At 36.0% G+C, this 27,546-nt stretch overlaps 1 protein-coding gene across 2 annotated transcripts in view; it reads right to left on the bottom strand.

Moving 5' to 3' along the window:
- Positions 1-27,546, bottom strand: part of TRHDE (thyrotropin releasing hormone degrading enzyme) — a 425,213-nt gene that overhangs the window by 175,933 nt on the left and 221,734 nt on the right. For both annotated transcript variants that reach the window (XM_070051462.2, XM_051845675.3), the window contains one exon: positions 9,871-10,008. In XM_070051462.2, coding sequence (XP_069907563.2) covers positions 9,871-10,008 — 138 coding nt within the window. The remainder of the gene's footprint in view (positions 1-9,870; positions 10,009-27,546) is intronic.

Here is a 27,546-nt window from a genome sequence, read left to right as displayed (position 1 = left end):
AAGAAGTGGTGAGCAGGCTTTACTGATGACCATTTATATATTAGAGCCAATTATTAAGTCACCTCTTAGCCTTCTATCCTCCAGAGTGGGCATACATAAGTTCTTTAGCTTTTTTATTACAGGCTTTATCTTCAAATGTTTTGAAATCAATCTCCATTCTCTCTCTCTCTCTGTCCCTCCCTCCCAGTCTCCTCCTTTTTTCTCTCCCCTGCCTAATTTTTCTCAACCTCTTAAACTTATTCATTTAATTTACAAGATGATCCCAAATTGTGATTATTTCTCCAATGGTATAACTTTATTTTTGATTTTAATACAATTATATTACATATTTAAAAATATTGCAATTTTTCATTCATGGAAAATCCCTTGCCTTAGTATATGCCCAAAAAATATAAGTGAAATCATATTTCCTGTGGTGTAATAAGTAAGAATGCTGGTAGAGTGCAAAGAGTGTGAGTTAGAAACCAGAAGATGTGAATTTCTACTTTTGCATTTAAGAGCCTGAACACATCACTAAACTCCACAGCCTCTGTTTACTCTGTGTGAGTTGAAAATAGTAACATATCTTATAGGGGTGCTGCTTCAAGTGCCAACTCTTTTTCCTAATTCCTAAAGCAGATGGAATTTTTCCCTCTGTAACACCTCAATCCTGTGCTTATATTGTTTTTCTGATATTTATTTTAATTCAAGTCAATAAATATTTATTAAGTGCCTACTACATATCGGCAGTATAATAGGTCCTAGAGATACATTAGTGAAAACTGTAGACATAAATCTCTCCCTTTATGAAGCTCACATTCAGTGGGGGATATGCGACATCAACAACATAATAAATATTGGATAAATTGTATAATAGATTAGATGGAGATCAGTGCCATGGGACAAAAGCACTAAGTGGATCAAAATAAAGGAAATGAGTCAAGCAGTTCACTTAACTGGATACTTCGTATTATATCTTGCCTTCAAATATATTTGTGGAAGGTCTTGCAAATAAGAGCCCAGAGTCTAGATTTAGAGAGATCTGATGTCAAATCCTGGCTTGCCTCATCACTAGACTTGCAATCATTTAAAGTAAAATGGATTATGACCACAGAAGTGAGCAATACATTCAAAGCATTTCACAAAATGCCTTGGGCATAGTAAGCACTCAGTAAATGACAGGTATGTTTTATAGTTACCCTTTGTATAATTACTATCTGTATTTCATTAGTTATATGCTTATTACTGGGTTATAATGTTGACTAAAGACGTTGTTTTGTTTTTATTTCCTACAGAAATAAGGCATCCTGTAAGAAGAATTAGAATGTGCTCTCTCTGTGTATGAAGCATGGTTTAGCTGGTGTAATTCTGTGGATAGGTAGCCTGGTATCCCAAGGGGCAGTAGATGCAAATGCTATCATTACCATTTTTATTCATTTCTAAGGATGACAGAAATTGTACACATTTGCCTCCAATAGTCAAACAAGGGTTTTCAAATTTTATGTGTGGGATATATAGGCAAATGAGTGCAACTGAACTTCTCCCATCACCCACTTCTTAAAATATTGTGTTCACAATGAACACTTACAGATTATTCTCTACTTACCAATTATTTCCTTTTACTCCTTGTAATTTTGTTTGGTCTCCAAGTCATAGAAACCGTTATATAACAACTGCTGAAAAGTGTTTCTGTGTTTACAAGATCCTCTTCAAAATTGCTGAAGTCATTTTAAAATATGTTCTCTCCCAAACTTGTAGAAATCTTCTCTGTTTTAGCATCATATGTAAATTTAATGAGCATCTGCTCACTTTCATCATCCAGGTCACTGGGTCATTGATTCTGAATTCCCTGTGTGCTTTTAGAACAAAGAGACTATCTCAATCCATCTTCCCCAGTCCTTCCTGTCTGTGGACAGTATTTTCCCATTTCCATTGCACTATTAGAGTCCGAGCATCTCTATTTTCCATCTATTAATGAAAAACTTGTTACTTCACTGAACTCTATTTTTATAGGGTAGTACTTAATGTTTTTTCTTTTTCTGTTATAAAAAATGTATGTAATTTTAGAAGTATTTTTCTTTTATTACTAGCATGGTAATATAACAGGTAAATCATAAAATTTGCATCTTCTATATTATCACTTAATATTTCTTCAAAGACAAATCAGCTCTTAAATTCAAATAAACAACAATTAGTATCTGGTCTACTAGTTCCTACGATTTACTTCTATGTAATTTTCTGTGTCCTTGTAATATATTTGTCTATAAAAAGTTATTTAAAGTATAATGCAAGTACTGAGGAAGAAAAACAGAAACAGCAGTGGGAATAATTAGGATGATTATTAAGGCAATAATTACAAGAGATGATAAGCTAGCAAAGTACTGATGCAATAAGGGGTTGGCCGCTGTCAGAGGTTGACATTGACTCTTAACAGAGATCCTCAGGGAGACAGGCAGAGAAGGGTCCTGGCAAGAAGTTTTATTAAGTACCATACAAGGCACAAAAAACACCCAAGTTCTACATTCTACAACTCTACTCGCTAAAATCTTTTCTGAGTTGTACAGATCTATTCTACTAAGTCTGTCTCTACCACACTTACAGGAATATTTTTTCTAGAACTAAATTTCAGTGATGTTACTCTTCTGCTTTAAACACTTTCTTCATTCCTCTCGACTTGTTGAATAAAGCACAAGCTTCTTCCTATGTCAGGAAAGATCCTCCAAGTTCTCCCCCACATAGCCTCCCAGCCTGTCTACTACCCCAGACTCTTACTGTTCAGTGGCCACAGAGAAATTCTTCAAGTTTTACTTAATCTCTACAGTATTCTTTATTTGAGCCTCCTCTACAGAACAGTTTTTCTGCCCTTGTGGGTTTCCTGTCTCTATGGCAACCCCATCCTGTGGCTGTATCTTGCAAATATGTCTACCATATTTCCTAGGATTCTAAGGTTGACATCTATAATTTTTTTCCAGAGATGATATTTTTTGGAAAATTGTTACTCTCCTATTCTGAGTGATCTCCAGATGCCCACAAATTATGTGCCTTGTCAATCTCATGGCTTGTATGAATATTCAATCCATACAGATTAAGGATTGAAGAGTAGTATCTATTACCTACTCAGAACAAAGCATGGATTTTGGGGGAACAGATAGAGATTCTGTTGAGAAGAAGGCAATTTACTTTTTCTCTGAGCTCAATAGGATCAGAATATTTAAGATCCTATTAGCTGCAACCTGTTGGGGCATCTATCTAAGAATCAAGTAGAAATTAGGTCAGCTAGAGGCAAGGAGAGTCAACAAAACAATGAACAGTAGCTTTCTAGTGATATTGTTATAACATCTGATTCATTCGTTCCTAAAATTAATACTACATCTCTGACTTAGCATTATTTAGTCAACCATTTTTGTGGGTTTTTTGTTGTTGCTTAAGATGATTTCAGTTAGGTGTCAACATTTAAATTATTTCTGGCAATATTCACATATTATTGCACTATTTATATGATACCTCTATTATGGGTATCATTGATTGTTATATCCCTCACACTCAGAACACAGGGTCTAGAACAGAAGGAAGGGCACTTACAAAATAATTTTAGAATAAACACTTGAACCAAGTTGATTGATCAAACATGGTAATTAAGAATGTGATTTTGAAGCCTGATTGCCTGGTAAAGATATCCTTTGCTAGACCATGAGCCAATATGCTTATCTTTAAAATGAGTCATTATAATGAAATAAAAAATAAAAATCCCTATAAAATGAATATAGTTAAATAACAATAAACGTAAAAATTTTGGCACAGTGTCCAGCATAGAGTAAGAATTCAATAAATGTAAGCAGTTTTTTACTTATGGCTACACATTCATCTGTATTACCTGTCATCCATTCCAGAATTTCACAGCTTACCCCTTCCACTTACAAATTTAAATTGGTTGTTGCACATTACTTACATTTTAGCTTTCTGACAGGGAGTCTGAGGCAAGTCAAATTGGAGAACTACAAAGCACTGAATAAGCAGGAAGGCTTGATTTCATCAAAATGAAGTCCCTAAGATTTCAGATGAAATGCGCTAACTTTCCACATTAACATTTGAATATAATTTCTCAGATATCCCAGAGGGTAACTGGACCACTGTTTTTCTCTACACTCGTAGATGTTTGGTTAAATACAATGTGGGTGAATCTAAATAACGAATGCTTATCAGGAAAGCATGACAAACAAGTAGACAGAAAATCAATATGGATATAAAAGACTTGAATGACTCTATCAACCAACTGACCTAATTGGAATTTATAGAATATGCCAGCCCACACCAGTGGAATATATGTCCGTTAAAGTACAAACAGTACACTTACCAACAGATAAAAATTTCTAGGCTATAAAACAAGCCTTGATAAATCTAAGATGTTTCAATTAGTCCAGACCATATTCACCAACTACAGTACAACTGAATAAGCAATTAATAACAAGGTTTTCTGAAAAATGTTAAAATATTTAGAAATAATTAACTAGGAATAATTCATGTGGCAATTTACTAGTCAAATGGGAAATTATAAAGCATCTTAAAATGAATGAAAATGAATAGATAATATATTCACAGATTTGATGATTCTATAGGTAGTAAACTTAGGAGGAAGTTTATATCATAAATGACTGAATTTAAATATAAAAAAGTTCTCAAGTAAACCATTAGCTTGTACCTCAAGAATCTAAAAACAACAAACAGTACACTTACCAACATAACCTTTAAACTTAAATTGAAATGATCATAATTAGAAAGGTAACCTAGACCGGCACCGCGGCTCACTAGGCTAATCCTCCACCTTGCGGCGCCGGCACACCGGGTTCTAGTCCCGGTCGGGGCGCCGGATTCTGTCCCGGTTGCCCCTCTTCCAGGCCAGCTCTCTGCTGTGGCCAGGGAGTGCAGTGGAGGATGGCCCAAGTGCTTGGGCCCTGCACCCCATGGGAGACCAGGAAAAGCACCTGGCTCCTGCCATCGGATCAGCGCGGTGCGCCAGCCTCAGCGTGCCGGCCGCGGCAGCCATTGGAGGGTGAACCAACGGCAAAGAAAGACCTTTCTTTCTGTCTCTCTCTCTCTCTCTCTCACTGTTCACTCTGCCTGTCAAAAAAAAAAAAAAAAAAAAGTAGCCTATGAGGGGCCGGCACTGTGGTGTAATGTGTGGGACTGCCTGCCTTGTCAGCATCCCACATAGGCACTGGTTCAAGTCCCACCTGCTCCACATCCAATCCAGCTCTCTGTTGTGGAAAGCAGTAGAGGATAGCCCAAGTGCTTGGGCCCCTGCACCCACTTGGGAGACCTGGAAGAAGCTCCTGGCTGCTATCTTCGAATTGATGCAACTCCAACCATAGCAGCCATTTGGGGAGTGAACCAGTGGATGGAGGGCCTCTCTCTCTCTCTCTCTCCCTCTCTCTCAAAGGAATGAATATTTAAATTGAAAAATTAAAAAAGGTAACCTATGAAATAGAAAACAAGATAGACAAACAATGACAACAAAGATGTTCCCTTAAGAAGATGAATAAAATTGATAAACTTCTAGCTAACAAATCAGGAAAAGAGGATAACACACAAACTAGCAATTTCTGAAAGAGGTTATACCAGTAGATTCTATCATTATTAAAGGAATATTAAGGGAATACATCATAGACTAATTGAAGTCAGTAACTTAAACATCCCAGATGAAATGGGTCAAATCAGGAAAAAAGAAATAACCTGAGTAACCCATCCATTATATGAATGCAATTAAATTATTAGTTTAAAACCTACCCATGAAGGAAATTCTGGGTCTATACTATTGTTTTGGAAAATTCTACCAAACACTTAAGAAAGAAATAACATAATTCTTGCACAAATTCTTCCAGAAAACTGAAAAAGAGATAGTAGGTTAAACTATGTGGTGCTAGCATTATAGTGATAACAAAGTAGAAGATATTACAAGAATGAAAACTATAATATCTCTAATAAACACAAATGAAAATTTTCTAAATATTTTATCAAATTGAATCATTTTTTTAAAAACGGTAACGGCTTCTGACCAAATGGCATTGTCTCACTAATGTAAAGATGTCTAATATTAAAAAATGATTCAAGGTAGGCTTTTAATCCTGTGGTTAAGATGCCCATCTCCCACTTCAGAATGCCTGGGTTCATTTTCTGACTCTGGCACCTAATTCCAGATTCCTGCTATTGCAGGTGTTGGCTCAAAAAACTGGGTTCATGACACCCATCTTCAACACAGCCTAGCCCCTGCCCAAGTAGTATTTGGAGAGTGAATCAATGAATGGGATCTATCTATCTATCTATCTATCTATCTCTTTCTCTCTCCATCTCTCTCAAATAAAAAAAAATTTGATAGAGGCAGAATAATCATATGATCCAATCAATATCTAGTTCTAACTAGAGCAATGTGAGAATGGAATGCAACCTCTTCAACCTGATAAAGGCTATTTATGCTATAGAAACAACATACCCAACGGTTAAAGATTGAATATTTTGCCCCTAAAATAAAAAACAGGTCTGGGACCAGCATTGTAGAGCAGCAAGTTAAGCTGCAGCCTCCCATGTCATCATCCCATATGGGCAGCGGTTCAAGTCTCAGCAGTTCCACTTCTGATCCAGCTCCTCTTAACATGCCTCGGAAAGCAGTGGAAGATGGCCTAAATCCTTGAGTCCTATACCCATGTGGGAGCCCCAGATGGAATTCTTGGCTTTATCCCTGCCTAGCCTGGACTTTGCAGCAATTTGAGGAGTGAACCAGAAGATAGAAATTCCCCTGTCTCTCCCTCTCTCTCTCCTCCAAGTCTGCCTCTCAAATAAATACATTCTTAAAATACAATAAAATGGATACTACAATCCTCATCAAAAAAAAGAAAACAGGAGAAGGATGTCTGCTTTCACTGCATCTATTTAACATTGTACTAGATAAATATACAAAAATGAATTGTATTCAATAAAGAGCAAAAAAAAAGAAATGAAAATTATAAAATATCATTTTCAATAACCTAAAAGGAGAAACAGGATAAAAAAAATCTATACCTCTGAGGACAAAAAAAAAAAAAAATCCAAACCTCACGGCAATATAAAGGTTAACTCAAAAATGTGTTATGGATCTAAATATAAATATGAAATTATAAAATTATAAAATTTCTATAAGAAAAAAAATGTTCAAAGAAGATCATCAGCTATTTCAAGATTTCTTAGATAAAACACCAAGAGCACTTTTAATTTAATTGACATGAGAAAGTAGATTTCATCAAAATTAAAGCCTTTTGCTTTTAGAAAGACGTTGTTAGGAAAATAATACTTGGGCTACAAATTGGGAAAAATTACTCATAAATCATATATTTGACAAAGTTCCTATATTCAGAGTATATAAAAAATTTCAAAACCCAGTAAAAAATAATGTTAATTTATTTTAAATGGCAAAGGAAATGAAATGGCCTTTTACCAAGGAAGACATGAGGGGAAATACACAATTGAAAAAAATGTCACTAATATTAGTTCTTAGAGAAATGTAACTGATAACCACAAGGTAGCATCATTAGACAATCTCTAGTAAAAGACATACTTATACCTAGTTGATGTGAAAGATTTAATTATACCTAAATTGAAGATGTGTAGAAACTAGAACCCCAGTATACTGCTGGTGGGCATGTACAATGGCACAGTGGTAAAACTGTTGGAAAACAGTTTTGCAGTGTCTTAAAATATTAAACATACCTAGCTTATGATTTGGGTATTCTACTCCTAGGTATATATCCACGAGAAATAGAAACAGATTTACATACAAACAGGTGTGTGTGAATATTTATAGCAGCATTATATGCAGTAGCCAACAACTAGATATAACTCAAATGTCTAGGTAAATGAATTAACAAATTTTACATTTGTAAATCCTACAATATGTATGCATCTCAAAAAAACTTTGTTGAGTTAAAGAAAGCAAGCAAAATGGGAGTGCATACTGTATGATTCCATTAATATCCAACTTTGGAAAATGCAAATAATCTATACTGTAAAACATTAATGGAGGAGGGAAGATGAGTCAGAAGAAAGATTAAAAATGAGGAAATTTTTCACAGTGAAGAAAATGTTCCTAACTTGATTGTGGTGATGTTTTCATTGCATATAAACATCACATCATATTGTACCCTTTAGCACACACAATTTATTGTAGTTTAATTTTACCTCAATACAACTGTTATAAAAATAAAAAAGACAGAAAACAGGTTTCTACTTGAGATACTTCAATGGAAATGAGTGGATCTTCTCACCACAAGCAACACAAAGAAACAACTATATTTCCAGTAGTTCTAAATATTAGTAAGTCATAATCCATTACAATGATGGTTCTGAGCATTCTGACAGTTCGATCACTTTTCACACGTGTAAACTGCCAAGTCTTTACACTGAAATGTAGAGAGTAAAATAACAGTCATTTTATGTTCACCGTTTTCTATTGTTTTGATTTTCACCTTCTTGAATAAATTCAAAATTACCTAAACAAACGAAATCTAGAATAGTTATTATTTATATTTGAAAAGCACTTTATAATATAATCAAAATAGTATTTACATTATTTTATTCATGCTAAATTAAAACATATTTACAGTCTTCTAGAATTGGAGGTAGAGAGGAAGAACCACAGTCATGGCTCCAACACATGTCATGCTACCTTAATAAAGAGTTTCTGCATTATATTTAAAGATGCAATACAGTTATATGAACTGAACGTAAATCCTACAAAAAACTGTAAAAAACTCACATATAAAAATAATGTTACATATATAATTATGAAAAAATGTCAGTGTTCACATCAATTTTTAAAATAAAATATGAAAATACTGCCTTTTTTGAGTCAATGCAATAGTGACTGAAAAAGACATTTTCTGGTAACACAATTTGTATCATGATGAGTACAAACTACAGCACACATTACTAATGACTAATTGCTGAGGTAGTCACTGCCTGAATACAAATCCAAATATCCATTTACCATTCCAAGGACCTCTGATGAATCACTGACCTCTAGCTATTAAATACAAACACATTTTACATAGAAAATGTTAGCAATGTTTCTTAAAAAACTTAAAACATTATTAAGTCAATAAAAAGTGCATATAAATTCCAGTAAGTGAAATTCAATATACATTAAATATCATGGTAGACTTCAACCATATTTTATCCATTATTAAGTGACTAGAAAGTGATAAACAAGAAGACTTATACTCTAATGTTAAAATTAGAACCAAGGGGTTGCTGTATAAGGAAAAATCACAATCCATGTAAAAATGGGATAAAATTTATACTGTACCTACTTTTTATGTCTAATCATTGCTCAAAATTCTTCTTGCCATTCAAAGCCTAGTCTTAATACTCCATTTTTTAATATTTTCTATCAAAAACATATGCTTAATTCCCCCAACCTCCCTAATATTTAGAAAATGCACATTCATGTTACTGCATATATACAATTGAATCAGCCAATCAAAGTAAGTAAGTATTTAAGAGGAATTGGTTAAATAAAAAAGTCACTATATAGGTCAGCACTCTTTTTAATAATAATAATTAACTAATGTTTACGTAAGACCATTTGTACAGAAATTTCATATCAAGACTTCAAACATTTATTCATTAATTATTCCAATACTCCTAGACAGTATTTGGCAAATATCCATCTCCATTATACTGACAATATAGGTAGACAAAGCATTAATTCAGAAAATGACATGAGTCTATGACTCTATATTTTCCAACTCACAGTCCATTTCTATTTTCTAAAAATAAGAGAAGAATATAATATCTAGCATAAAATATTTTGGCTACCCTGATAATGAAATACCCACTTGGCACTTGGGTTTTATCTATTCCCACCTTTTTATATGCGATCCAGTCAAACACCCTGTCAATATCTGTAGCCCGTAGTACTTCTTGGGATACTGGATGAGAACTGGCCAAACCATCCAGGAGCATCACTTCGTGCAGAACGTCCGTCAGAAACCTTTGCTTTTCCTGCAACACAGTAGATGGGATAACACCACAGGTGACTCATGGTTCTGGCAGAGTGCGTGCAACAACATGAGCAGAATGTGTGCTGCTTACTGGTATTCTCATCATCTTACACACACAGACCCGACTCTCAAGAGAACCCAGGAAATAAAACGCCCTAAGTTACTCTAAAAGGAAAGCATTTGGCCATTACTTGAAATGAAAAACAATGTAATACAATAGAATCTAAAAGGATAAAACAGGGGAGCCTGTACTCTAACAGTGGTCAAAGAAACACTGGACAGTAGACATAACAAAGAGGATGATGGCTTAGTTTTGTGCCTTCTATAGGATCAAGACTATGACAGTGATCCCAAATAACCATTTTAGATCAGTTCAAGAACACTGTTTTGCTATTTATATCACTGGTATCTAGTACCGTTTCAATAGCTCATTCTTTCTTGTCTTTCTGTCCTACCACATTCAGATAATTTTCTGAAATGATTTTATGAGCCCACAATGCATAGCAGAAAACACTAGACATCAAATGGATGTGATATACATCTACATTCAGTTATGGACAAATATTGAGATTAATCAGTATTAATAATATATTACTATGAAGTAGCCAAAACAAATAAAATAAAAAAATTCTAATTTCTGCATGAGGACACATTAGTATTTGCTCTTAGAAAAGCTGACTGGTTACATGGGAAGTAAACTGTAAAGAAAAAGTACTTTGTTGTTTTTGTTTTAAGAAAGGTTGCTTAAAAAAAAAAACAAAAAACACTAACAGCCTGGGTTTTGTTAACAAAAATGCTGGCAGATATTAGTCCTCCTGCCTCCTGCCTTCAATGAAAGAAGAGGGAAATGAAAAAGTAGTTGCCAGAGATAACAAGGACTAAATAGCCCCTGGATAGTTGGGACCTGAGGAGTATCATTATAGAGATTAAAGACTGCAATGCTTAAATGGCTCTACCTAATTCTGAACTCACTCCTGCAGCCTCCTAGTTTTTAGACAGCAGATAAACAGCATGCTATTTCTGAGTGAGTTGTAATTTCAAGCTGAGAGTACACCAATCCTAGATTTAAGGAAACGGAAATGGAGAAGACATATATTTAGAAAAGAATAGTTAACTGGCATGTGTGTGCGTGTGTGTGTGTGCAATTTTAAAGAAACTTATCTGTTCATCCTCATTTGCTCAATAATTTAGTATGCTTAATTAATAATTTAATTAACCATCTACATACTGTAAGGCTTATTTTACTTATTTTTAAGATTTATTTATTTACTTGAAAGAGAGAGAGAGAGTGAGTTAGGGAAACCTTCCATCTGCTGGTTCGCTCCCCGGATTGGGCGAGGGGAAAGGCAGGAGCAAGGAGCTTCATCCATGACACATGTGGGTGCAGGGGCCCAAACACTTGGGCCATTTTCCACTGCTTTTCTCAGGCCATTAGCAGGGAGCTGGATCAGAAGTGGAGCAGCTGAGACACAAAAAGGCACCCATATGGGACTCCAGCACCACAGCGGTGACTTTACCTACTATGTCACAATGCCAGCCCCAAGGCTTATTTTCTAATAGCTTATTGTTTTATAGTCCTCTTTTATTCTAAGAATTTCACAGCAGTAGTCAATGCTGTAACAAAGAGGAACACCACACTCAGTGCTAGAGTGCAGTTCCAGACCCTAAATGGTCACAGATGAGTAGTTCAAAGTTAGATTTAATTAAGCAAAAAATATGACATATATTGTATTTGCAAATGAATTTCTTTATTCACAATGAATTAGGGAAAGAGGAATTGAATCTTAGGATTTAAAAGTGAAAAGATATTCATATTTACATTCTTCATTTAAAGTCCACTGAAAAGCAAAATTAAGATCTCAACAAATGGCCAAGACTTAGAGGAGAAGAAAAACCAGAATATTTGAAAATAAAAATATTAGTAAGTAATTTTTAATTTATTTTTATTTTTATTTATTTGATAGGTAGAGTTACAGACAGTGAGAAAGAGAGACAGAGAGAGAGGTCTTCCTTCCGTTGGTTCACTCCCCAAATAGCCGCCATGGCCAGTGCTGCGCTCATCTGAAGCCAGGAGCCAGGTGCTTCTTCCTGGTCTCCCATGCGGGTGCAGGGACCCAAGCATTTGGGCCATCCTCCACTGCTTTCCCGGGCCACAGGAGAGAGCTGGACTGGAAGAGGAGCAACTGGGACTAGAACCTGGTGCCCATATGGGATGCCGGTGCCACAGGTAGAGGATTAACCAAGTGAGCCATGGCGCCTGCCCTAGTAAGTAATTTAAGCAGCTATCCAATGCTGGTACTCATTCAATTTTATAATGCATATTAAAGCTACCAGAATTAATTCAAGAAATAATGCTTAATTATATTTATTTTGATCAATGAACTCTTATTTATAAAAAGCACCAATTGAAGATGTGATTCCATTCTGAAGATAATTCAGCGTTTCAAATAGTGATGCCTGCTCCATTACAAGTCACTCAAACATCTGATCTAAAACCACATGTAGGGGCCAGCGCTATGACGTAGTGGGTAAAGGCAACACCTGCAGTGCCAGCATCCTATATGGGTGCAGGTTTGGGTCCCAGATGCTCCACTTCTGATCCAGCTCTCTGCCATGACCTGAGAAAGCAGTGAAAGATGGCCTAAGCACATGGGCCACTGCAGCCACGTGGGAGAACTGGAAGCAGCTCTAGGCTCCTAGCTTCAGATCGGCCCAGTTCCAGCCATTGTGGCCATTTGGGGAGGGAACGAGGGGATGGAAGATCTCTCTCTTTGCTTCTCTCTGTAACTCTGACTTTCAAATACATAAATAAAATCTTTAAAAACATATAAAAATGAACTTAAAATTATGTTTTATTTGAATCTCAATTTTTAGCAAAAATAAGTACACACAGACCAATATTAAAACTTACTAAACATATCTTGGTTTGCTAGAAATGGGATTTTTTTAAAAATACTGTAACATAATTGGCATGAAATCTTAAAAATACAATATAAACTAAATTTCAAAGAGGAAACTTTCTTGTTAAAGGAAATATAAATTATATATGACATATTGCCTTATGCTTCTAGGGGAAAACATATAAACAAACTTTGCCTAGTCCACAGAATTTCAATAATTAATGTTTAAATTCAACAGCTACAGATTCATCTACCATCTTTCTGAGAAGAAAGGTATATAATTATGAGACAAAAGGCTGATATGTATAAGGTTAATGAGAGAAAGGGATGGAAGGAAAAAGAGAGGGAGGAGAGGGGAATGGGAGAGAGGGAGAGAGAGGGAAGGAGAGAGAGAGAACTAGCAAGACAACACAAATAGCCCAGAAGTGAAAATACCTTAAATTGAAGGGCAAAATAGAAAATTTAACAGAACTACAAAGAGTTTCCAGGAGAAAAAATACAAATTTTTCATAAAGATCTATGTTATTCTAAAATAAAATATCTTAGCTTATCAGTCCCTGGTAAGGACATCATTGTCAAGATCAACAAAAATTAGTAACAATTTATTAACTGTCTCATGTTTACCAGGAACTGTGAAAGTTTAAAAATACAGTAAAAGAAATTCTAGCTCTAAATTGAACGAGATAAAATATTTGAACATAGTAATGAAAAATTATGTTTTCTTACACATTAGAATACATACTAGGTGTACTAAATTAGGAATTTTAAGAGAAGCAATACTGTAAAATAGAATTATTTATGGAAAGTTTAACAGAAGACATATAACCTGATCTGTACCTTGAAGGAACTTTGTAGTTTTTTGTGTGTCTGTGTGTCACGTGCATGCATGTATACACACACACACACACACACGCAGGGAATAATATATTTGCAGTGAATATTCAGAAGCTCTATGTGATTTTACATATCTTACAGTTACTATGTACCTACCGCTTTCAGAAAGCAGCACAATGAGGCAAAAAGGGTCTCTTTAGCATTTGTTTGAAAGAAGCTCAAAGTTAACAGTAATCATAAATCCTACCACCTTAACATAGACACTACAGAGAGTTGATGCATACATACATACATTTAAACAGATGCAGTATTGTCACTTCATTTCAAAACAGATTACACCTGAAATTTTGGAGAACACTGCAAAGGCATTTCAGAAAAGTAAAGAAAATATGGGTAAGTGCATATAGTTGACAAAGAACACAGAGGAAAAAGAAAGCTGCATTATTTTACCTATTCATTCATTCCTTTAAAATACATATAATAAATTCCTACTCAATGCCAGATAATGTGCTACAACTGGGAACAAATAGATGAATAAAATCTAGTTTCTACCTTAAAGAATTCAAGAGCAGAAGAGAAAGCCTAAGAGAAAATCAAGTAAAGAGTATCATAATAGGAGGTACGCAATAGACCACAGAGGATGAAATGATTATTAGTTCACAAAAGTCTTCCCAGAGGTGGTGGCATTAATGTGGGTGGCTGAAGGATGAGGGATTACTCAGATGAATGGAGGATGCCACTAAAATAAGGGCAATTCCAGGGCACAGGAGACATGCAAAAAAGCTGCTCTGCTCAGATCTTCAACAGCACGTTAAAAAGTATGGTCTTAATAAACAGGCAGTGGTAGGTACAATGACATAATAAAATTGGGGTCTTAGGAAAACAGCTTCTCGGTGATGTTGGGGAAGCTTGATGCTTGCAGAGCCAGGAGACAGGAAGTAACTATTAGACTAAGAGGGATTAAGTGATGATGCATCCTAAGAAGCGTGGTTCGAAGGATAGCTGGACATGAAAGATATTTTGAACAATCAACCAATGTTGGTCCCTTGATGTCCTGGCATGATGGAGAGGAAATACTCTGAGATAATCACAGTTTTAGATTTGATGGGATATAAAAAATGGCTGGAGAAAGGAAACTACTGACAGAAATGGTGAAGGTGAGAAGAGTTTGGTTTGGAGGAGAGGCTAAAAAGATCAACTGTAGACAAACTGCATGAAAAGTGACAGTGAACATTTAAGAGATGTGCAATGGGCAACTGAGAGGAAAACCTATGTCTATGAAAAGGAATAAGTGTTACACATCGTTTGTCAATATGTGATTTGTTTAGAAATATGAATGAAGCCTAAAAAAGAATATACTCATTAAAAATTATTTCTTTTAACAATAGCACTTCATATATTGAATTCAATAGCATATTTAAAGGGAGATAAGAATTATTACTACAGCAGTAAATATGTCCAATAAATGACATTCCTTGATGTCTCAAAGTGGTTTCTGCCATCAGAACACGCCAAAGGCTGAGGGCTTAGAACACAATATGGCTGCTCTTGTCACAGTCGTGATGGGTGGGAAAAAAGGAAGGGAGGGTAAAGATGTCAGCAAGTTGTCAGAGGAAGGCTAATTTCAGGACAGAGCAAGAACAAGCAAATACTTTCTACAACTAGGAAAGGAAAAATAAATTAGAGAATGCCCTGAACTGAGATCAGAGAAACTCACATAGATCACATTAGGATAAGGAAGATGTGGCCAAGGCAGCCCAGCAGTGAAAAGATGTTCCTCGGCAGAGAGCAGGCAGAAACCAGCTTCAAGACAGAGCAGTAGGCCGGCGCCGCGGCTCACTAGACTAATCCTCCGCCTGCAGCGCTGGCACACCCGGTTCTATTCCCGGTCGGGGTGTCAGATTCTGTCCCTGTTGCTCCTCTTCCAGTCCAGCTCTCTGCTGTGGCCCAGGAGTGCAGTGGAGGATGGCCCAAATCCTTGGGCCCTGCACCCACATGGGAGATCAGGAGAAGCACCTGGCTCCTGGCTTCAGATCAGCGCTGCATGCCAGCCGCAGCTGCCACTGAGGGGTGAACCAACGGCAAAGGAAGACCTTTCTCTCTCTCTCTCTCCCTCACTGTCCACTCTGCCTGTCAAAAAATAAAAAATAATAATAATAATAATAAAAGACAGAGAAGTAATAATATCTAGGATGGGTCTGGACATAAGTGGCTCTTCTGGCACTCTAGGAGAGAAGACAGGAACACTGCTGTAAAGTTGATGAAAGAGCTGTGGACTGGAATAAAAATACTTGTCATTCAGTTCTAGTCCCAGCTGCTCCATTTCTGATCCAACTCTCTACTATGTATGACCTGGGAAAGCAGTAGAAGATTGCCCAAGCTCATGGGCCTCTGTACCTGCGTGGGAGACCCAGAAGAAGCTCCTGGCTCTTGGATTTGGATCGGCTCAGCTCTGGCCATTGCAGCCATTTGGTGAGTGAACCAGCAAATATGATTTTTCTCTGTCTTTCCCTCTCACAGCCTGCAAATCTACCACTCAAGTAAATAAGTAAAACCTTAAAGCACACACAAACACACACACACACACAATCTATCACATGAGAAAATGAAAGTAGGTTCAGGATGCAGTTCAACCACACGCAGAGGTCTGTGCTGTTCCCCAAGCAAGGGCAGGAAATGTTTCTGTGGTGACAGCATTAATTGAATCTTGAAGGGCAGTTTAAGTCTCCTAGGAGGAAGCTGCAGAAAAGGACATTGTGGACAGAAGGAATGTGTGGAAAAGTCATGAAGACCTGAAACCACATGGTTTGTTTAGAAGATTAGAGTCTTGAGTGGCAAAAGGCAAGGAATATAATATTGTAAATTATAGTTTTGAGCTCAGAGAGGCAGAAAACAACAAAACCATCCAAGACTCTCCCTACCAAGACAGGAAGCTAGTGACATCATCAGACCTACATTTAGGAGATAACTCTGAATAAATATTTTTCTTTCCAGTTGCTCATATGTTCAGTTTGCTTTCCCATTATTTATTCAGAGTTATCTGAATAATTGCAATACTGCATTTGAGTTTTATACTTGTGATCACAAAAATATTGTACAAATTGTTTCTTCAAAATTATGTTCAATTTTGTGATGACCAATACTGGCCAAATAAAGGATTTACTTTGGAATTCTAAAATATATGAATAAAATATAGATTCAAACAGAAATATAGACACAGATACATAATGCAAATAAGCATAGATACCCAAATTGATATAAGTATTTTGCTTTAAAATATTTTCATTTGCTTATGTAAAGCAATATCTTATTCCAGTTTTTAATGGTCATATTACCCTGTTAGATACAAAGGCATTTTTTTTCGAGTTTAGCATCAAATCAATAAGGATGCCTGAATAAAATTATTTCAACAATGCGATTTTTTTTTTTTTTTGACAGGCAGAGTGGACAGTGAGAGAGAGAGAGACAGAGAGAAAGGTCTTCCTTTTGCCATTTGTTCACCCTCCAATGGCCGCCACGGCTAGTGTGCTGTGGCCGGCGCACCGCGCTGATCCGAAGGCAGGAGCCAGGTGCATCTCCTGGTCTCCCATGGGGTGCAGGGCCCAAGCACTTGGGCCATGGCCTAGAAGAGGGGCAACCGGGAAAGAATCCAGTGCCCCAACCAGGACTAGAACCCGGTGTGCCGGCGCCACTAGGTGGAGGATTAGCCTATTGAGCCGTGGCGCCGGCCAAAAATGCGATCTTAATTCCACTTACATTTAACTGACTGATCTCCTATGTTAGAGGCTGGGAACACAACTGGGGCATAATTCTGCCTCCTAGTAATTCCTATCAGGATATGGAAGGCAAATGCGTGTACAGTCTATCAACACCACGTGATGGGTACAGGTTTGGGAACACAACGTACTGTGGGAGTAGAAAACAAAGAAATACTTTCAGTGTCTTTGAATATGTTGATTCTACCTCAATTAATCTGTTAAAAAGAGAAGAAATAATATATATCATTTCTATTTTACCTCTGAAAATTTATACTGCTATGTGATACAAACATTGAGGATTCCCTAGGCTAAACATGCTATATGGATCATTACAAAACTAAATATTTTGTTTACATAAAACTAGTTTGAGGAATACAGGTGTACCCAGCATTACAAGGTTGGATTTTTTTTTGCTCTTGTTTTGTTAGATTTATTCAAATCATGACAAAACTTGAAGCAGTAGAATGTTATCAGGATTGGAAGAAAACTAAATACATTAGGGAAAAGTATCCATCAGGTTTTATGTATGTGAAATGAATGATAACACTGTAAATTTGCAATCTGCATCACTTGTAAACATATAACACAAGGTCATACTCGTGAAACTTAGAAATTATTTGGACTCCAATGTTCCTATTAAAAGAACTTTACTTTGCAAATTTTATATTGTCACCATGAATTGTATGCAGTTCTAAAATGTCCAAAAAACTTTTAAGCTTTACCACTTGAAAACTAACTAAATTTACTTGTGAAAAATTATAGCATTATTTGGGGCCGGCGCCGTGGTACATTAGGTTAATCCTCCGCCTGCAGCGCCGACATCCCATATGGACGCCGGTTCTAGTCCCAGTTGCTCCATTCCAGTCCAGCTCTCTACTGTGGCCCTGGAGGGCAGTGGAGGATGGCCCAAGTGCCTGGGCCCCTGCACCCACATGGGAGACCAGGAGGAGGAGCACCTGGCTCCTGGCTTCAAATTGGCACAACTCCGGCCATTACAACCACTTGGGGAGTGAACCAATGGAAGGAAGACCTTTTTCTCTGTCTCTCTCTGTCTCTCTCTCTCTCACTGTCTGAAACTCTGCTTATCAAATAAATAAATAAAAAATGTTTAAAAAAAAAAGAACTTTCCTTTAAACAAAATTATGTCATCATTTACTTGACTGGTAAGTATTTTATACATAGCTAAATCATCTGATAGATGAAAAGTAAAAAGCTAATGAAATTAAATATTACTTCTATAGAGTAAAGCACCTTGAAAATGAACATTTCAAAATTTCAGATTTCACATACTACGTCCCAGTGTCCTGTATACAGAACACCCGTAAAAACTTAAATTGAGCTATAAATATACCACTTATGGTAATTTGAAATAAGTACTATGTTTTAGCATTCTATTTTTTTAAGATTTTATTTATTTATTTATTTATTTGAAAGGCAGAACCACAGAGAGACAGAGGCAGAAAGAGAAAGAGATCTTTCATCCTGGCCCACTACCTAGATGGCCATGAGCTGAGCCGTTCTGAAGCCAAGAGCCAGGAGCCAGGAGCTTCCTGCTGGTATCCAAGGTGGGTACAGAGGCCCAAGGACTTGGGCCATCTTAGACTGCTTTCCAAGGCCATAACAGAGAGCCAGATCAGAAGTGGAGCAGCCTGGACTCGAACCGGCACCAATATGGGATGCTGGCACTACAGGTGGCGGCTTTACTCACTATGCCACAATGCTGGCCCCAGAATTCTATTATTTTGATAATAGTAATAGCTGAATGTTTACAGCACTTGAATTTTTTTTTAAATTCAATGTGAATATAGCATAAACTGTAGTATAAAAATCTCTTTTACTAAATGTTCAATTGAAGAAAAGATTGCATAATGTAACTGATATGTAACATAAGAAATGCATTCATGACTGTATTTTCTAGACCTAGGTTGTCACTTCAGTAATGCACTGTATTTAAAATTATCAATGTTTGAGAATAGCTGTCTTATAAATGGGACACTGGGACCATGTATACTGCATAGCATTGTGTTGTCTATCACTCTGCTGCTTGACAAACTCCTACATGTTGCTACTTGTGGTTATTTGCTGACAAATTGGGACCTGTGTTTTTGTACTTTCCCTAAATAGTTCTTATACTCACTATTGTGATGCAAGCACTCATTGAGAGCAGATGAGCCTGTGGAACAGATTTACTGAAGGCAGTAATAACATGTTTTATATATTTTATGTTAGCAAAGACATCTGCTTAGCATACCTAAAATGATGCAAGGATAAACCATCAGGAGGAAGAAATCATGATACTCACAGCCATACTACTGTCCAAGATGATAACAGATTTGACAGGAGAAAATGTATTATTTGCAAATGGCAAGAAAAACAATATCAAAATAAGCCATTTAATGTGAAACCCACAACATTGTCAAAAATGTAATGCTTTGCTTAAAGTGTTTTTGCTCCTTTCACCAAAAATAATTGTTGGAAAGGTCATGAAAGTCACTTATTTGTATATTATATAATGTACAAAAGGACATATTTGTACAAATATTTATCCAGTGTCTTATTTACAGGATGGGATATATGTGTGTTTGTGTGTGTGTAAAAGACACTATACTGTCACAGTATTTTATTTACAAGATAATCTATAAATTCATTCTTAGTAATAATAAAGGATACATAATTTCTCAATTATTTTTCAAGTCTATTTTAATATACCTGTGTCAATTTAATTGAAATAGTCACAGAATTGAAATCCTGGTACTGGCGGGTTAAAAATAAACATCTATAATGTTATTAATCATTTTCACATGTAACTTGTTAAAAGCAGTCCATTTATATTAAAGATACCTTGTATAAATACTTATATAAAAGGCAGACATTGAAGAATCATTTAAATATAATCAGCATCAACAAAATGAAACAAGCACTCTACTAAAAGATTTACTTGTGTATTTGTTTACATAACCTTTTACAGAAAGTGGCAAATGAACAAGACTTCAGGCAGATCTCCACTGATATAACATTATGCCATGGTTTCACATAAGCCTTACAACTGAAACCACTGAAATAATGTGTTCCATATGTTCTTATTTCTTCCAACTATCAGCTACATTTCATCCACTGCCAAATCACAAATTCTCTTAAGATGCCTTAATCAATAAATAAATGAAAAAGGCAATTATATTTCCATAAGAATATCTTGGATGATTTCCTAAGCCTCTCATAATCCCAGATAACCCCTGCACATGTTTTTATGAGCTGCTACACTCCCAAACACGACTAACACAAAGAAAGTGGGTTAAATTGTGAGTCTCTTTGGTGACAACATCTTTCAGCTGCCTTATGTTTTGTTTTTTAAAATCCAAGCTCAGTGTGTCATGTCACATATTATTCACTATGTGATGCAGCTAAGGGAAAATGTTAGGATGGAGCACAAAATGCACTGCATTATATTCAAGCAAATTCTGTCCATTCTGAAGAGTTAAGAACCTAAAGGTGCAACATTGATACAGCAAAAATTACCATCAATCAGCCATTCACTGCTTTATTCATTATGATGAGCCTCGATGCTACAGAACACTTGTTGAACATGCTTCAAATAATGTCAATCACAGTACTAATTATAAACAGGTTGTCTAATTACGTAGCTCATTCTGATTCTACTGGCCCAAAAAAATCACTATGACTAATCTCCATATGCCATGTCCTACCATATAATCCCCTTAAAACATGCATGTCATTAACTTCCCATTATTTTTGAGGATGCTTTGACATTTTTCCCTTTTCTTTCCTTCAAATTCTTATCCAAATATAGTTTTAATTATTTCTTTTTACCTCAATATTCTTTTTTAGGTTCAGTGAAGGTGTTCCTAATGCTTACATAGAAACTGTCATAATATTTCATAAATTATATGTTGACCTATACTTCATAATTTCTGTTAGTTTTTGGCCAGACTTCTATTAATAAAAACTTCACATATGGCATACTTTTGGTTAAATACTGAGAAATTATTGTAAATTCCCAATCTGACAAAGTATATTGTCTAATGAGGGCAGACACACTTCCTGTTCTTTATTAGTTAACACAACCTAATCCCTGTTCTTGATCCTGTCTGTAGATTTCAAATCTCTGAGTGGTAATACCTTTTTCATCTTTTTAATAATCACAACTCCAATTTGGCAATAAGACTATTTTCCTCTATCATTATGTTTATGGAGAAACAAGAAGACACAGTTACTTAGTTAGCAGAAAGCCAGAAATCCAACCCATGGAATGGGTAAAAAAGAACGAACATGATTCTCGGAGCCGCAAAACAATGCCACATCTAAAAAATTAATCTAACTAAATTGGTAAAACAGTTTCCTGAACCTTGGGGGCCTAAAGAATTCATATGTATGTGAGTATTCCTGATCCCTAAAAGAGAAATTAGGAAAAAAAAAAAAAAGGATCCATTGCATGCTTGTTATATAATAATAAAAAAATGACCAAGTCAATACATAGTAATCCTTGCAGGGGCTAGCGCTTCGGCATATCTGGTAAAGCTGCTGCCTGCAATGTCAACATCCCATATGGGCTCCAGTTCAAGTCCCTGCTAATGTGCCAGGGAAAGCAGCAGAACAAGGCCCAAGTTTTGGGGCCCTTGCACCCACGTGAGACCCAGAAGAAGATCCTGGCTTCAAATTGGCCCAGCTCTGGCCTCTGTGGCCATTTGAGGAGTGAACCAGCTCTTTCTCTCTAGTTTTCATTATCTCTCTCTCTCTTTCTCCACCTTTCAAATAAAATAAATAAGTCAGGGGCCAAAATGTGCTAGCAAAATACTTAGCACCAAATATAAAAACATCATTTTTTTGTGAGGAGCCAAATTATTTTCAGACCTGATAAATGCTATAACCTTTCAGCTCCTATAAGTAAAAGATTTCAAGCTCCTTGTTGTCTTAAAAATAGAGCAACAGGGGCAGACATTGTATTGTAATCTATCTAAACTTGCCTTTAATCAGACAACTTAGAAAATATTTATGTAAAATCCCCTATAATTCTACCACTATAATAAAAAAACAAAAATCTACTTTTTTAAATACATACCTATCTTCCAAGCAAAGCTGTGAAGTTTAGAGAAACAAGCAGAACTTAGCAGAAAGATACTCATAATCTAAAAAGGAAACGGCCATTGTAACTAGCAATCTGAGCAAATATTAGAGCCGATGCTTGAGACATATAAAAATAGTAGAAAGTTAATGGTTCTTATTGTCCCATGACTTAACTAATCCTCATATTGTGCCAAATTATGTTTTCCAAAAGCATTCGTATCTATGAATATGCAAAGTATAATTCAGGTTTGCCTCTGAGTTTCTGAGATACTCCACAAAGCAAATGCTAATAGGAGTGTGGTTGGTCAGCATAGAGTAAAAAATAAATCCTAAATTTATTTATAATTTCTAATGAAAATCATCATATTAAAGGTAAAATACAGTTTATATAACAAACAGATATTGCAGTTCATACTAATATTACCATGATATTTATTTCATAGAAATTAGCATAATGAAAAGCTCATTTTAGGTTCTTGGCAACTCTGATTGAAATAATTAGAATGAATGAAATGTATGAATGATTGGAGTTGTAAAAAAGTGACAGCAATATACCAAACTAGTTTATATAAAATTATTGAGGTAATATATCATCAATACTGATTAAGAACAGCATCACGGGGCTGGAGCCCTGGCTCACTTTGTTAATCCTCCACCTTGCGGCACCAGCATCCTATATGGGTGCCGGGTTCTAGTCCTGGTTGCTCCTCTTCGAGTCCAGCTCTCTGCTGTGGCCTGGGAGGGCAGTGGGAGGATGGCCCAAGTGCTTGGGTCCCTGCAACCGCATGGGAGACCAGGAGGAAGCACCTGGTTCCTGGCTTCGGATCGGCACAGCGCTGGCCTTAGCGGCCATTTGGGGAGTGAACCAATGGAAGGAAGACCTTTCTGTCTCTCTCTCTCACTGTTATAACTCTACCTGTCAAATTAAAAAAAAAAAGAACAGCATCACTGACTATAAATAAAATCTGGAGAAGAGAAAACAAAATGATTAAAGGAATTAATTGGACACAGCTGTTTCTGAAGTAGGTTCCAAAAGAAAAATGCATTTCCACGTATTTTAAAGAAAAATATGACACAAAATGACAAAAATAAGATTCTAATCACTAGAATGTTATTTCACCAGTCCCAGGTAGAAAAACTTTCAAAAGGGGCTTAGGTAATTTGTGAATGATCCAGGGAGGTCATTCACCTCATTGCTAAAACATGTTTTACTAAAAACCTTTTCAGATACATGGCTAGGGAGAACCACCTGAATGGTAGACTAATTAGTAATCTAGCCAAAATGATACTCTTTGAACTCTCAAGAAAAAACAAATAGTAGAGAGGATATCCATTCTCAAGATACTTAGCACAAGACTTACTCTACTCCACAGTGAATTAACACATGCAAAGTGTTTAGTGGAACACAGCAAATGCTACTTAAAGGTTTATTATTACAACCGATGCAGGCACCTCTGGGGCAAAGTCCTCATCAACCTCAAAAGCTATTATTGCTTTTTTTATTGCTTTGTCTTCACAGGAAGCTCTTTTACATTTTTTCATTTGATCACTTGAACTCACTTCTTTCATTTCTGGCATCCTTGTAACACCAGAACAGTATTAAAGTAACCTTGATGAAAAGGGGGGAAAAAGCCCATAAAGTGTTATGGACTGAGACAGTCGCTCTATGCTTAAAAATGAGCTGTGCCCCAATGTCTCTTCAAACATATAGCTGTCTGGTTAAACATGATTAATAATTAGAAAATTAATGAATTATTCTGTGGTTGCCCTCTCAGTCCTCAGCTTTGGTTTTGCTCATGTTACACACATTGCAAATTCTTTTTTACCTGGGAAAAAGTTGACTAATATCAGATGTTGAACAATTCATGTCTTACATGAAGATAACACTGTTATCAGGGGTGGTGAAATGGACATAAAAGTAGTGCTATAATCTGCTATGGACAATATTTATTTGAGAACAAAGATGCCTAAAAGAACATTATATCATTTTGGCATATATTTTTGCCTTATCATTTTCTGTAGTTTATGAAATGTATCTAAAAAAATTTTAGCAAGGTGGAATATACTGCCTATAAATTTCTCTTCCTTGGAAAATGAGTGAACAGGCTAATTTCCCCTACAAAATAGAGCAGTCTCACATTATTGTTAGGCTTGGGTTCAGTACAAGTACTTTTTTCAAAAATGTGTTAACTCCCATAAGTTGATTGGCTGGTTTGTAATTCCTAAGAAATACGGAAGGTCCTTGACACCATGCAAAGCTGAGGACAGTTTTAGGGAGAATTTTTTTTAAGATTTTATTCATTTATTAGAGAGACAGAGTTACAAACATAGAGGAAGAGACAGAGAGAGAAGTTTTCCATCTGTAGGTTTACTTCCCAAATGGCCACAATGGCCAGAGCTGAGCTGATCTGAAACCAGGAGCCAGGAGCTTCCTCTGAGTCTGCCATGCACATGCAGGGTCCCAAACACTTGGGTCATCTTCCACTGTATTCCCAGGCCATCATCAGGGAGCTGGATTAGAACTGGAGCAACCAGGTCTCGAACTGGTGTCCACAAGGGATGCCAGCACCACAGGAAGAGGCTCAGCCTATAGGTCACAGCACTGGGTTCGGGAGAAATTCTTTTTTCCATAGGGGATGCCCATTTATCTTTTATCTCTAGGTAGAAATATATAAAACCTGAAACAATGTCTTTCTAATAAAAATGACTGATTTTTTTTAAAAAATCACCTTTTAAGGCCATGTCTGAAAATTTGCATTTGCAGTCTTACTTTAAATTTTAAAAATCAATGTAAGATAAAACGTGAGGTAATGTGACCAAAAAAAAGCAACCCTCAAACTTCCCAAATACTACCCAAATAGAAATATATGTGAATATGCATGAATAATAAAGAATTATGCCCCCTTTCTCTTTTCTAAAAATACCTTACTTGGTAAAAGCTGGTCTTCTGTTTGCAGCACTAAATGAGGCAGGTTTCCATCCTGCAACTTAGCACACCTTGAAAGCTCTTAAAAAGCTTCCAATTCTCAAACAACTATGAAGCCAAAGTCTTGGTTTTTATTAAAAGAGAAGTGTAAACAAGAGTATGAAGACTTTATATATTCTACAGTTTCATATTTAAAATGTATTTGTGGTATAAAGTTTCTAAATAAATTAATATACTTCAATAATTAATCAATGATTGTCCAGCTTTTTTTTCTTCTAACAGATGTCCTTAACATGACTGCTAGCACAAGGTGATATTTTGTAAAAAAAAAAAAAAAAAAAAAAAAAAAGCTTCAAAATGGTGGAAAATATGAATGCAATTTATTCTGTATTAGTCTCATTCCGTGCCATGTTAACAGGTACAGTGTATTAAAAGAGGCACAATCCCTGCTTTAGTAAGGAATAACAATTTAGTATCTCCTCCATTACCACTGGCTAAAAATCTGAGTGCCAGGCCTGCTTACCATTCACACTGTTTCTGACTTATCCTAATTTGTGCACTCATTTTGGTTTTAGTCTAATCCTCAGCGCATGGGGCATATGCATATTAGGATTCCTCCTGCGTGTTGCTCAGAGTGCAGACATGACACACGAGACACTCTGCTTTAGTGGCTTTAGCTGTTCCCACTGCAGCTCTTAACTCCCTCTGTGTACTTTCTTTGTCTTTGATACAGGTCCATTATACACCAATGCCAAAAATGGCTCTAACAACTAACGATAGGGAAAAGCAACCCTTTCTCCTAGGATAGCGAACTAAAGCTCCCCAGATCCCACTCTAATTGAAAGGGTAGTTTTCTTTCTTAAAAAAAAAAAAAAAAAAAAAAAGAAGAAGAAGAAGAAAACACTGTTTTCAGCAAGAAAAAAAAACTTGCTTGCAGAATGTGAAGGAGGGAAGGTAGTGTGGAAGGGAAAGGAGGAAAGGAGTGATCCATGTTGCAGACTGCGACCCCAGGAGACCCAAGCACACTCGTAAATGTCACTTTGAAGCCACTGAACAGGATCAAAAAGACCACAGACCCTTGGGACTACCCTTGAGAAGCCTTTAATTTTTTCACATTCAATATGGTGAGAGTCATTTAAGGATAAAATATCAATGAACAGTTGAAAACAATTGAATCACCTTCTAATCTGCACCTTCTGAGTAACTGAATATTGCAATCAGACTTTGATCATATTAAAACTATACAGAAAATCAAAAGCATATATACATACTTCTTTGGTATTCAATATTTAAAAAGATTGTAAATTAAATATTTAATTTACAAATGGTCTATCTCTGATCCCACAACACAACTGTGCAAACACATTTTGATGCTGACAAATAATAATATCACAAATGCACTAAATATTGTTGTAATGAACATTATGTAACTTTCAAAATTATGGGAAAGTATTTTTCCCTGCAGATATTAAATCAAGGGTGAACTGAACAAGTATAATATTAAACTGAATTTTTTCTCTCTACTTTTCTGTTTCCCCTCTCAGAATAGCACAGTGTTTGTTATTGTTTATGATGAATAAGCAGGATATTTTTACAGTTAAACTGTAAAAAAACTGAACTCTAAATCCTGTATTTCAGGTAATCAATGATTTCTCAACTTCATTTAGAATACAAAATAATTTAAAAGGTGAGTATACAAACTAAAGTGAGTATAAATAACAATAATTTACTGTTTATTTCCAAAAAATATTGAAGAAAGGATTCTGAATGTTTTCATTACAAGGAAATGATAAATGTGATAGATGTTTGAATAGGTAGTTACATCTACAATGATTTTAACATTACATAATGTCCACATAAATGAAACATCATGGGGTGCTCCATAAATGTGTAACTTTAATGTGTCAGTTAAAAAAAAAAAAAAAACCCTGCCTATTGCTACAAATTGGATGCGACCGGAAACTATTATACTTAATGAAATAAGCCAGTCCCAAAAAGACAGATATCATCTGCTTTCCCTGATCTGGGTTAACTAACAG

This window comes from Oryctolagus cuniculus, chromosome 11, assembly GCF_051225735.1.
Source record: "Oryctolagus cuniculus isolate XC-2025 breed Fujian yellow rabbit chromosome 11, ASM5122573v1, whole genome shotgun sequence".
Classification (NCBI taxonomy): Eukaryota; Metazoa; Chordata; class Mammalia; order Lagomorpha; family Leporidae; genus Oryctolagus; species Oryctolagus cuniculus.
The sequence above is the reverse complement of the archived record's forward strand: the minus strand, read 5'-3'. Positions and strand labels throughout refer to the sequence as shown.